At 35.1% G+C, this 14,218-nt stretch overlaps 1 protein-coding gene across 6 annotated transcripts in view; it reads right to left on the reverse strand.

The window, feature by feature from the left end:
- The window catches only part of LOC127963508 (glutamate receptor-interacting protein 2), a 29,906-nt gene that overhangs the window by 7,739 nt on the left and 7,949 nt on the right, over positions 1 to 14,218 (reverse strand). For all 6 annotated transcript variants that reach the window (XM_052563448.1, XM_052563447.1, XM_052563450.1 and 3 more), the window contains exons 4-12: positions 10,954 to 11,099; positions 9,930 to 10,016; positions 8,903 to 8,978; positions 6,957 to 7,102; positions 6,301 to 6,448; positions 5,370 to 5,524; positions 2,424 to 2,546; positions 1,427 to 1,597; positions 1,068 to 1,254 (exon numbers count right to left, since the gene is read on the reverse strand). In XM_052563448.1, the coding sequence (XP_052419408.1) occupies positions 1,068 to 1,254; positions 1,427 to 1,597; positions 2,424 to 2,546; positions 5,370 to 5,524; positions 6,301 to 6,448; positions 6,957 to 7,102; positions 8,903 to 8,978; positions 9,930 to 10,016; positions 10,954 to 11,099 (1,239 nt within the window). The remainder of the gene's footprint in view (positions 1 to 1,067; positions 1,255 to 1,426; positions 1,598 to 2,423; positions 2,547 to 5,369; positions 5,525 to 6,300; positions 6,449 to 6,956; positions 7,103 to 8,902; positions 8,979 to 9,929; positions 10,017 to 10,953; positions 11,100 to 14,218) is intronic.

Below are 14,218 nucleotides of genomic sequence, written 5' to 3' on the forward strand. Positions count from 1 at the left end.
CATATTAATTTAAACAAATGTACACTTCTCTTTAAAAGGTTAGTTTTGATGGAAGCCTATTTCCAACACTTGACGAAAGAATAAAAAAAAACAGTAACTGACTTTCTCACCACGTTCTTCTTGCAATTCTGTCTCTAAGTCATAGTGTTGCAGAATTGAAAAATAAAGGTAATTGCGACTTTTTAATGTCACAATTCTGATTTTTTTTTTCTAACAAAATTCGAGTTAAAAAGTAGCAATTATCTTAATTTTTTTAGTTCTGCTAAACAATACTATAAGACAATTGAATAACTAAAATATTTAATAGTAATATAATATTTATACATTAATACATAAAGATGATGATACAGAATGACAATGATACGTAGATAGTACATCAGGTAATCATCATCATTGCTGAAATGAAAAAAAAAATGTGTATTTGATTTAGGGAAAAAATTACACTCAACAAGGCTGTATTTGTTTGATCAAAATACAGTAAAAACAGTTATATTGTGAAATACTATTACAATTTAAAGCAACCTGTATATTTGAATACATTTTAAAATGTAATTTATTCCTTAATGCAAAGCTACATTTTCATTACTACTATTATCAATGTTTAAAACCGTTGTGCTGCTTCATATTTTTGTGAAAACCTTGATTTTTTTCTTAGGATTCCTTGATGAACAGAGTTCAAAAGGACAGCGTTTATTTGAAATCAAAAATATCCATGGCTTTATTTTGTATTAAACAGATTCAAAATATCTCTGTGGTTTTATATCCGGTTGTTGGTCAGTATTTTGATAAATGCTTCAGATTCGCAAACCTGCGACTGAGACGTCATCAGAATAATAGCAACGGTGCAGTAACGTCTACAATCCTGACACAAGCAGTCACAGGTGATCTTTGTACTGGGTCAGATCAGCATCTCAGCTTTCTCTCATGCTGTAAGGCTCGTGTGTGTGTGTGTGTGTGTGTACGTACATGTTCATACATCTCTCCACAGGCTCTAAATGTACAAGACAATGGCTTCAGCATGCATCACGTCTACAGTATGACAGCTCAGAGCAGCGGCGTCCTCTTACCTTTCAGCAGGTGTGTCAGGCTCTATAAAGCGAACACATGCAGGTGCTGACAGAGGTTCGGTAGCAAACACTCCCCCCTGTAACTGCAGGCCGAATCCAGAAAGAGGATCTCCTCTCAGAAGCACCACACTGGTCTCTATATGCACCACCTGACCCCCGGCACCCACCGTACTCGAGGCCAGAGACACTGAGAGAGAGAGAGAGAGAGAGAGAGAGAAATGAACAGAAATTGACATACAGTAATTCAAACTGAACCTTAAAACTCTTAAACTCTTCTTTTCTTTTTAGTTATCCTTCTTAAGTTCTGCAACAGCGTTATGATCAGACTAGTCAATCATTAAAATAAATAATGTGCTCACATGAGCTCTTGTGGTCTCTTCTTCTTTGTCTCCTCTTGGTGGTGGTGCAGCGAGGGCTGGATGGGTAGGAGGGCAGGGTGCTGCTGGGATAGGTGTTGGGGTTCGTCGAATGGGTGCCACAGTTGTAACTGTGAAAGCCTGAGGTGTTTGCAGAGATGCCAGACGTCACAGCTGGAAGAGAGCGATGATTGAGACTGACAATGCTGAAATCACCATGTATAATTATACTGGAGAAAACTAGCATAACATTAATATGTAGTATGAGTGACAGACAGTTAATTTAGCAATATGTATTTTTAATCCATTTCGTAAAGGACTGTAAAACTGATTAAAACAACATGGATTGTAAAAAGTGGAATACAAATAAATGATGCTTGACTTTTGTTTGGAAAATGTAAAAAAAATTACAAAAAAAGTCAAGAAAGAAAGACAAAAATTTGTAAATTGAAGTGAAAATAAATAAACCTGAATAAACTAAACAAAATACATAAATTAAAATAAAAACAAATTAAAAAGGAATGTAAGTAAATACAAATAAATATGAAAATAAAAATACATGACTATAAAGAAAATTAATAAAATAAAAAAATAAATGCAAATGAAAATAAATAAAAGTGAAAAAATAAAATTAATTATTAATTTTAATTAATAAGGAAATAAATAGATGTTAAAAAGAAATAAGGAATGAATGAGCCATCTTCCAGGTTATCTTCCACACATTGCATTGTGGGAGTGCTTTTAACTGAGAGATTTTGACTAATGTAATAATAAGTAGGTTATCCAGGTATTCCATTCATACAGAAAACTTGCTTACTATTGTATATTTAATGCAAAAAAAAAAAGGTAGTATATTAGGGTGCCTTTATGAACATACAAAAAAAAAAAAAAAAAACGTTCTCAGACAATTAGTTACATTTAAAAATTGTTTAGATTTTAAATCTGATTTATAATTGAATGTAGAGTACATTATGAAGACGTGCACACAGGGGACACTCACATCGGTGTGAGGGTGTAGGGGTGGTGTGACTCCAGGTCGAGGGTTTTTTTTGGAAAGGTGGAGGAGCGCAGGTGTAGTTCTCACTAGAGTCCCACTGACGCTGACTACTCCTCTGGACACGTACTGCAGGGAAAACACACACACACACACACACAGAATGGGCGGTAAATGGGTTATTTCTGCTGAAAACAAGCTTATGTTACAGCACTCAGGCTGATATACGCCTGCAGAAAGATCTGACTGGACTGATCCACACTGCTTCACTGATCACCGACATTCATCAGAGACACTGCTCAAAGGCACGCGTTTCACACAGCACATTTATTCCCTCCATTCACTTTGCTTTCTCTTACATTTCCGGGCCAGCTCTAGTAAGGCTGCCAGCAGTGGAGGAACCATCTTAAAACTCTCTCTTCGCTCACGATTAGAAACAAATGCTCTGCAAGATTGATAGAGGACATTGTTTTGGATTCTGACAGAAACGCTCCTTCTGACACTAAGCAGCTGTGTCACTAATGAAGCTTAATTAGGCATGCATGGTGTCACGCTCGTTAGGAAGTGCCACGCCCATCAGACCAGCTGTTTAGAAATCTGCACTTCAAAGAGATCCTCAGCCTTGCTTTTCTTTGAATTACTCTTCTGTCTTATATGCAGTTATTTTAATGATTCTTCTTCTCAATGATAAATACTAAGCTGACAAAAAAGATGGCAAACAAAAAAGGGTCATGTTTTTAAGAAAAAACTTTTAACCAGCCAAACCTAATCTGTTTGTTTGGCTGAACATAGCACATGTTGGCAAATATAGTGAATCATACAGGTATTCACTGTATGTTAAAGCAGTATGGTAAAACATTTCTGTAGTAGTTTTTTTTTGTCACATGATCCCGCTATGTTGAGTTTTTAATTCAGAAAGTGGTGTCCGAATAATAAAATAAAATACAATAATGTATAAAAATGTCTTAACTCTTGAAAGTCTGATGAATAATAAAATAGTTGTTTAATCACAGTTAATATTGCCTACACAGTAGGTCATACAGGATTTTGAAAATTTGACAATCCATACAAACATACCCAAAATATCATGGAATGTGTGTTTTCACTGGCAGATGTTTCAACAGTGTTGTTAATGTTAACTAAAACTATTCAAAACCATTTAATCCATTGTACCAAACTGAAATAAAATAAATATAAATATTAAATGTAAAAAAGTAAAGAACACAAAAATGTTGCCTATGAATGTTGTCATGAAAGGTTGTTAACCTTTGTGAATAAACCGGAAGAAATCTGTTTCCTGACTCCTCATTAGATCAGATGCCCAGGAGATTTTTTATTTAAAGCATAAAAAAAATCCAAAATCCTGCACATTCATTTCAAGAGATATACCTGAGCACCACCTGCTGATTTAATCATGCAAAGCTTTGAAGGATCATGTGACACTGAAGGCTAAAATATAATAGGCCAATGGCTGCTGAAAATTCATCTTTACATCACAGAAATTAATCACATTTTAAAATATATTCAAACAGGAAATAGTTGCTTTAAATTTTAATAATATTTAATTATTTCTACGTATTAAGTCAAATAAATGCAGCCTTGGTGAGTCTTCTTTCTGTACATTCCTCAGTTTTCAGTTCTGCAGCGTATAATCTGTGTGCATGAAAAATGACTCCACATATGAGTTCATTTTCAGACAGATGAGCTGCCCAGTGAGCAGGTGTTCAAATCGCTTTATAACTGCTGTGTGCCTGTTCATATCACATTTCTAGAAAATCCAATGATACAGTCAGAATGCGTTTTTCTAGTAACATAGTAAAGACAGAGTGAAAGCTCTGAGCTCACTGTGTGTGTGTGTGTGTGTGTGTGTGTGTGTGTGTGTGTGTGTGGACTCATGTCTGTAGGGTATGGGAAGTCTTGCCTGCAGTGCTCTGCATATTAAGAATGACTCATGATACTTGTAAGAAAAGTGTCCCAAAGCTGGATGCTGACAACCACTACAAACCAACACTGACATGAATAAAGGTCAAAGAGAGACAGAAAGAGAGAAGAGAAGGAGAGAGGAAGATGGGACAAGGAAATAATCCAGTAAGGATGCAAGTGTAAAGCAGCAGCTGTGAATTTAATTCACATAGTAAATATGGAGAATAAACACAAATAACATATGAATTAAAAATGGAGCTTTGATGCTTTTTGTACTAATGCATTCACGCAAAACTAAACATTTCTAACTATATGCTACTTTTTTTCTCCACCTGAACTCACTATGATGAGTTTTGCAAATATAAATAGTTTAGCAAATATGAATACATCAATAGCATAAAATAATATGACAAAAAAACTGTAGTATGCTACATTTTTAATTCAGAAAGTGGTGTCCATATAAATAAATAAAAATGTGAAAAAAAATTAAATAAAACTATGGTATGTTATCTATGCTTTTTGATTGAGCAACTGGAGCCAAGACTGATTGATTAATTGACTAAATAGATAAATACATTTTATTCAGCATGTGGTGTCTTGATAAAAATAAATTAATAAATTGAAAATAGCACAATAAAAGTACTGTATTGTGAAATGGTATGGCAAATTAAAAAAACATACTACTGTACTGTATTACTGTTTTTTTAATTCAGTAAGTGGTCTAGATAAATATCAAAAAGGTTATTTTGCATGTTCATTATTTAGCAAGTTCACATTAATTCATTAATTTTTCATCATGGAAATTGTCAAGTATTGCATTGTGTGATAAAGTATTCCATGAAGTAAGCGCTTGTATATTGCACATTTTGGCAAAATGTGCGCATTATTAATTTTCATAGTATGTCTAGTCTAAACAAAAAAAGAAAGTTACATGTGAATAAATTCTACAAGACATATCTAAGTAATCTAAACAGGTGAATATCAGTCCCTATGGGTCTTTGAGTTAATGAGCTGCATGTGTCTGCAGACCTGTGTCATGTGAGCCGTGCTGAGAGGGCAGGATCTCTAGTTTGGTGAGCTCTGAGGAGCTGGACAGGAGCTGCTGAGCCTCCATCAGAGAGCAGTGCTCTGTGCTCATGCCATCTATAGCCAGGAGAATATCTCCCACATGCAAAGCACCAGATCTGAGGAAGAGAGGGAAAGACAGCAAGAGAGTGACAGAACGGTGGTTACAAGGTGAGAAACTCAAGAAACGGAGTGAAAACAGTCACAGCAGATGGGAAGGTGCAAGGTAAAAAACAGAGAGCGAGAGAAAAGGATTGCTGTATATGTTAATTTAAAAATAATTATCTGAGAATACTTCTGGTTTCATGTTAATTTATTTAAATAATCTAGTTTTTACTGAATGTGGATCTAACACTAATTGTGAGGAGCGTAATCTCCAAACACAAGGTGATGTAAACAAACATAAAATAAAGTTTTGTCATTCCTAGAGAGCATGGGAAAATATAATGTTATTTATTTGTTTATTTAATAGGAACTATTAACCTTAACGAACACTATAAAATAGTATAAAATAAAAAGTATAAAATACAAATTTGTGCAATTTCCACTAAATTAATATAATTTAATGTTAGCTAATATATTCAAACATTATTTATTTAAAATTATAAAAATTCTCAAAAAAATGTGAAATAAGTGCATTATTGATTTATGTAGCTGTCAGTATATTTTGAAACCAACATGCTGCTGACAATCATTCAAATATCAACCAACTGTCCAAATACTGACAGAATAATCTGCTTGGTTGATAAATCGAACAATCACTCTTGTAAAATGACTGTGTTGGATCAGGTAATGAATTATTTAGATTAATGTCTATGCTTTTTGTACTCTTTATTAATGTATTCGTGCATGTGATTCTTTTCATGTCTGTTTGGCTCTAAATTTGAGTGCTCACCTGTCTGCAACACTAGCAGGCTTGATTTTCTGGATTGTAATGACCTGTTTGTTCCTGTAGAGGGAGGTAGCGAGACTGAGTCCCAGCACTGAACCTGCGGAGCGGGCGATGTCCACCTGCAGCGGCCCAGACGACTTCTGGACCGAGTCTGACATAAGAGCAAACAAGAACCAGAGAGAAACAGAAAGATGAGGGGATTTTTCATTTTTTTATTTAGATATGTACAAAAAAACAAAAGCAAGACTTTAGGCGGAAAGGAAATCTAGAGAAAATGTCCCGTACCAACTTCCAGTTTCAATAACACAAAAGTTTGCGGTCAGTAAAGCTTTTTTGATGTTTTTGAAAATAATTTTATGCTCACTAAGGCTTCATGGATTTGTTCAGAAATGCACTAAAACAGTAATAGTGTCAGTCATTAAAAGAAAAAATCTACTAGGAGACTAATTGAGTCTTTTAGAGAAGCAGGAAGCTTTAATCCCATTGCCGTGCAAGAGAAAAGAGAGAGATCTCATTGGTGCTTTGTCTTTCCTATGGGAATCTAGAGGGAAGTGGAATATGTTTCTACTCTAATTAAGGCCACATGAGAGTATCTGTGCATACAAGCAAACTGAAGCGTGTGTGTCTGTGCGCACGTGTGCATCTGTGTGCCTGCTCACCCATGACCATGATGTCGTACTCGATGAGGAAGAAAGCCTCCTGGCTGCTCTGCATGATCAGGGTCAGAGCATCAGCATGTTTCTGTCTGTTCACTGCAACACCGTTCACGCTCAACACACGGTCGCCCGCTCGCAGGGTTCCCTCTCTGACAGACGGAGAAACACGGAGAGACGTATGGAAACATAAAAAGACAGCAGTTGAGATGAGAGGTGAATGTAGACTTGAATGCGAAAATAAAACATGCCCACCGGGATTTCATGATTTTTTTATGATCAAAATGATTTTCTGGTGGGAGTTTCCAGAATTTCTTGGAAATGTATTTATTTTTATAATTAGGAAACCACATTTACCATGTGTATGACCCTAAAATTATTGAATTCTGATAATCTTTAAACAAGAATGAAAAAAAATGAAAAAAAATGAATGAACAAAAAGAGTGCTGTACATTTTCTGTGTAGGTTGAATATTCACCATCAGACCATCCAATATGAATATGTTGTTTGTTTCTTCATGGGAACAGATTTAAAGAAATTAAACATTACATCAATTGCTCACCAATGGATGCTCTGCAGTGAATGGGTGCCGTCAGAATGAGAGTCCAAACAGCTGATAAAAACATCACAATAATCCACTTCAAACCACTTCAATTCATCAGTTAATATCTAGTGAAGTGAAATTCTGTGTGTTTGTAAGAAATAAATCATCATTACATACAACAAATGAATCATAACTAACAAATACATCATTAAGACGTTTAAACCATCTTGCACACTATGTCCTGCACTAAGGTTATCTGCCCATAATCCTCCTCCAAGTTCATCTCCTGTGTCTCAAATCAAATTCCAACAACATATTAGTTCACAATTGCTTTGGACCGTAACTATTGCTTGATCTGTGCATATTTCTCCCCTGATTCAGATAAGATGACATTTGAACTGGAGAAAGCAATGGATAGAAGACTTCTATTTGTAATGGCAACGGTTTGAAGTTAAAATGTATTAGTCATGGATTTGAATATTACAGACACATGTTGTTTCACTTCACAGGACTTTAACTGATGGACTGAAGTGGTGTGAATTACTTGTGGATTATTGTGATGTTTTTATCAGCTGCTTGGACTCTCATTCTGACGGCACCCATTCACTGCAGAGCATCCACTGGTGAGCATGTGATGTAATGCTTCATTTCTCCAAATCTGTTCCCAAGAAGAAACAAACTCATCTACATCTTGGATGACTTTAGGAAGCTAATTAGCTCATTTTCATTTTTGGGTGAACTATTCCTTAAATAACTCTCTTTAACATCAAGCATGTCACACTTTTTTCCCACACAATTATTTTAAATAGTGAATTACTCAGTAACCCAAAAAATGTGACGTTTTGCTGAATTGTGAAAAACTGGAGGTAAGTGTTGTTTTGCAAGAACAATACACATTGTGGAAGTGTAGTTACTATGCTAATCTAATTCACATTAAAGCAAGAAGTTGAAACAGGAAGTGTTCATATGCATGATTTTTGCCTGCTTGTGTGTGTGTGTGTGTTTGCGCGCTTCAGGCTGTGTTCTACCCTTCTCACTCAATCTAATGTCATCAGCCTCTGCTTCAGTTAACATGAGCCTCCAGAACCAGCTTACAGGGTTCAGCGATCACACATACAACATACAGAAGGCTCTTATAATCTACACTAAATACATAACATCTCATACACTGATAGAAAAAAAAAACTCTTATTACAATAAACAATCACTTACCGAATGCATGCAGATGGCACTGATGTCACACAAACACACTAAAGCAGAGAGCTTCACAATGAGTCAGACATTCTGCTAATTAATAAACGTGTCTCACACACACACACACACACACACACACACACACACACACACACACACACACACACACACATACACACACACAGACCAATGGTTTGAGTCATCGTGGTCTCACCTGTCTGCGGGTCCGCCGGGCCTGACGTAGGTCACTACTAGAGGTCGAGCCTTATGCCAGTCCTCATGAAAGCCCCCTGAAAGCATGTGAAACACACACCTGACATGCCAACTCCATTGCCTTTAGTCATAAAATGCACAAACACACACACTTGCTGACCTTGAGGATAACATCACCTTTTCCTTTCCCTCAGTTTGTAAGAACAAGTAAAATATGCACAGTGCTGGAGTTTTATTGAAAGGATTCCCAAACTGGACCATTTTAAATCTAAAATATGTTTTTTAAGTATCCTCTAAGATTTTTATTTAGATATTTCAAAATTAATATTTCAATAATGTTTACATGCTCAAATGTTGCAAACAAAATATTTCATTTCTTTTGTAAGTTAGTTCTTTTGTAAGTTGTTTTTATGTGAAAATTACAGTATTTACTTTCATTTGACATTTTTATGACTAAATTAATTATTAGCATAACCCCCATGCAGTTCCTCACAAGCCTGGTTTGGGAAACACTGTTGTAACAAACCTAGAATATTCGATAATATAGAATAAAAATAAAAATAAAAACAGCTAATTTGATTTCAAACCATAATGGATGTATTTTTTCCTGAGTTTTAGGGTCATAACCTCATATCAAGTTGAAAATTAGTGCCGTAAAATGATTCATCGTGGTTAATCACATCCAAAATAAAAGTTTTTTTTAATGTAATATATGTGTGTGTACTATGTATATTTATTATGTATATTTAAATACACATACATACAGTATTATTTTAGAAAATATTTACATATATTTACATGTATATATTAATCAAATTGAATATACAAATATAAAAAAAATATATATAAATATACAAATGCATGTGTGTGCATTTATATATACATGAAAAAAATATAGACAGTACACACATATATTATGGAAACATAAACGTTTATTTTGGATGCGATTAATCGTTTGACAGCACTTTTAAAAACACATGCAATATTCATGTAAAGACATTTTAAAGTGCCCGATGGTTGTTCAGTACCTCTAAGAACGAAGCCAAAGCTGTTCCCTTCTTTCTCCAAGCACACTTCAATAGTTCTAGAGATGATGCTGCAGGGATTGTTGGGAGCTAAACACACAGAGAACCGCTTGTGTTAATGTCACAGGAGGATGAGATACACTGTTCTACTGAATGATTGTTTGGGGTCAGTAATATTAAAAAATTTAAAAAAAAATTAAAGATTTAAAAAAGATTTATAATGTTCATAATAATTAGAAATTAGGTATAGTCAGCAAGGACACATTAAAATGATCAAGTGTCAAAGACATTTATGAATGTCTTCAACATTTATTATAATAAATTCTTCTTGATCAGCATATTAGAAAGATTTCTGAAGGATGATGTGACACTGAAGACTGGAGAAATGATAAAAAATTACACTTTAACATACATTCAAACAGAGAATGGTTGTTTAAAACTGTGATAACATTTTGCATTATTACTGTTTTTACTGTATTTTTGATCAAATAAATGCATCTACGGTGAAAACAAGATACTTTTTTTTAAACACTTAAAAAGGGATATTTCACACAAAAATTTTAATTCTGTCATTAATTACTCACCCTCATGTTGTTCCAAACCCGTAATACCTCCGTTCATCTTACGAACACAAATTAAGATATTTTGATGAATTCTGAGAGCTCTCTCACCCTCCAATAGACAGCAATGTAATTAACACGATCAAGGTCCAGAAACGTAGCAAGGAGATCGGTAAAATAATCCATGTGACATCAGTGGTTCAAGCTACGAGAATACTTTTTGTACACAAAGAAAAGAATTCGTCCATTTTGGAGAGTATCCACTGAATGAAAACGTTTACCGATCTCCTTGCTATGTTTCTGGACCTTGATCGTATTAATTACATTGCTGTCGGAGGTTTAACGGGTTTGGATTGACATGAGGGAAATTTTTAGGTGAACTATCCCTTTAAAAATCTTCCCACGCCAAATGTTTATTCCGCAGGATACTGGAGTGAATGTAAATGTGAATGTATCTGTGTCCGTACCGAAAGGCGGCAGCTCGTACTCCACCTCCAGCACCACACGCTCACCGATGTTCTTCAGCATGCTGATGATCTCATCGTGTCTGAGTTTGGACAGGTTTATCCCGTTCACTGATTTGATATAGTCTCCGACATTGAGCTGGTCACTCCTGCCACACAGATGCATAAGGAAAATTAAACAATGCAGTGATACATTAACATGTACAGTAGATTCTTAGGTTTCTGGTTAATATGTTTGACAACAAGTGTACAGAAAGATGTGATTTATGAATGTGTTTTATCAAGATGAAATGTTCAGTAACAGTGAAGCATGGCACTAGAAACGTCATGATCATGGGTTCAATTCCCAGGGAATGCAAGAGCTAAAAACAAAAAACACCTTAAATACATTCATACAGACCCATATTTACCTTTTACAAGTACATGAAACAGCATGCGACCTACATTTATACCCTTTAATTCTATTTCAAATAAATGCTGTTATTTTGAAATTAATATTCATTGAAGAATACTATAAAAATATATCATGGTTTCCACGTTACTATTATAAGCATCACAACTGTTTTCAACATTGATAATAATAAAGATCATGTGACACTGAAGACTGGAGTAACGATACTGAAAATGCATCTCTTGTTGTCACATAATAAATTACATTTTAATTACAAATTACAAATTGAAAACAGTTATTTAAAATTTTTATATTTCACAATAAGTTTTTTACTGTATTTTTGAACAAATAAATCTTTCAAAATAAAAAAACAACAAAACAAAACTGAACCGTAGTTTATGAAAATTGTTAATGACTTAAATCCTTAGAACAACATGACTTTTATATTATATGGCTGCACTGATATGAAAACTCCATAATCATCAATATACTGTATCTGCTGCAGAAAGGTGCGTGTTTGTGTTGTGCAGCAGTACATTCGCTGTGTGGGTGTATATACGTGTGATGTTAGCGTAGCTGACTCCTCATGTACTGTTGTAGAAGCTAATTTAAGCCGCTGCTGTCACCCAGCGCTAGGATTTTGCCTGTAAGCACCGCATTAACTTAGACAACAGCACACGCTCAGAACCGACACTGTGACGACACACAAAACTAGTTAATTTACACATGAGCACACAACCAAAGGCAAAACAAAACACCCAAACACATCATTTTGTGATTCTGCATAATTATGCAGTGGAGTTAAACAGCATTAACACGCATAATAATTATAAACTAGCACATCTGCACTAGAGCTTCGGAAACGGGGATAAAAATGGCTGTGAACTTAAATGCAAGGTCATAAGCTTAAATCACCTGGCTGCAAAACAAACAGTACTTCAGTAAAAACTTCAGTAACATGCACATCAATCCTGCGCTGCCTACAGGTCAGCACAACCATTCAGCTAAAATCTTCCTTGTGTGTGTGTGACAGAGAGAGAGCGGTCACGTTAGGCCTACGTCAGCCTGTCACACTAGAGGCTGATGTGATGGAGCAGCCCACATCCTGAGGTCTCACACACACACACACACACACACACACACACAGGAGCAGCACAGATCCTGAGGTTAAAGAGCTGTGCGGGTAAACATGGTGCACCGCACACACTGCACCAGTGCTATTTTTGCATCACTGAAATACTATTATAGTTTTTCATTTTAGTTTATGTTTTTATGTAAAATTGTTACTATTTTTATGACCATATTATCTGGAAAATAAGTCACACAGAAGGTTATTTTAGTATTACTGACATACTATAATATATTTTATTAATATTTGTAATGTTTTTTTTACTTCTCCATTTTTATTACAATTTTAATACAGTTGTCATTTTATTACTTATTTTCTGGAAGAAAAAACACTACACTAGTGGTATTTGAGTACTGTTGAAATACTATTGGATAGGGATGCACGATATTGGATTTTGGCCGATATTCGATATGCCGATATTTTCAAAATAATTTTGGCCGATGCCGATGCCGATATCGATATATATACAAATTTTTCACCTGATATATTTAAACTTTCATTTTACTGAAGAGAAATCCATGTATCTCTTACCATACATGTATTATTTTACAAATCTAGACAGACATTCACATCTGAAAAACAGGTCAATTATTTCACTTGGAGAATATCGGTTTGGCTCATCGGCAGAAATATTCATACGATAATATCGGCACAACATCGGTATCGGCCGATAAAAGTTTAAAATGACCATCATCGGTATCGGCCGATACCGATGCTGTGCCGATATTATCGTGCATCCCTACTATTGGAGGTTTTTTATGTTTTTACTTTTAGATTTTTAATCTTAAGTTATTTCCATCAATTTCATTTAGTAATTTTATTATCATATTGACCAAAAAAACGACCAAGTCAGAATTGCATTGTTGAGTGAAACACTTTGATGTTTGATGACAACAGATTATTATATTCAGAAATAATTTAATATACAGTAAAAGGAGCACTTATACATTATATAGGTGCATCTTAATAAATTGGAATATCATGGAAAAGGCTATGAGCTTCTACACCCTTCCTCCAGACTCTAGGACCTTGGTTTCCAAATACGATATAAAACTTGCTCTGATCTGAAAAGAGGACTTTGGAGCACTGGGCAACAGTCCATTTCTTCTGCTCCTTGTCCTTAGCCCAGGTAAGACACCTCTGCTGTTGTCTGTGGTTCAGCAAATTCCTTGAATATTCATGTAAAGACGTCTGTGTGTGGTGGCTCTTGATGCCTTTACCTTTCCTCGTGAAGTTAACTCAAATTCTTGAATCGATTTTGCTTGACAATCCTTATAAGGCTGTGATTCTCTCGGTTAGTTGTGCATCTTTTTCTTCCACACTTTTTGCTTCCACTCAACTTTCTGTTAACATGCTTGGATACAGCACTCTGTGAACAGCCAGCTTCTTTGAAAATGAATGTTTGTGGCTTATCCTCCTTGTGAAGGGTGTCAATGATTGTCTTCTGGACAGCTGTTAGATCAGCAGTCTTCCTCATGATTGTGTAGCCTAGTGAACCAAACTGAGAGATCATTTTGAAGGCTCAGGAAACCTTTGCAGGTGTTTTGAGTTGATTAGCTGATTGGCATGTCACCATATTCTAACTGAGATAGTGAATTGGTGGGTTTTTGTTAAAAATCATCACAATTAAAAGAACCAAAGACTTAAACTACTTCAGTTTGTGTGCATTAAATTTAATACACGAGTTTCACAATTTGAGTTGAGTTACTGAAATAAATGACCTTTTCCACAACATTCTATTGAGATGC

Source organism: Carassius gibelio, chromosome B8 (assembly GCF_023724105.1).
Source record: "Carassius gibelio isolate Cgi1373 ecotype wild population from Czech Republic chromosome B8, carGib1.2-hapl.c, whole genome shotgun sequence".
NCBI lineage: Eukaryota > Metazoa > Chordata > Actinopteri > Cypriniformes > Cyprinidae > Carassius > Carassius gibelio.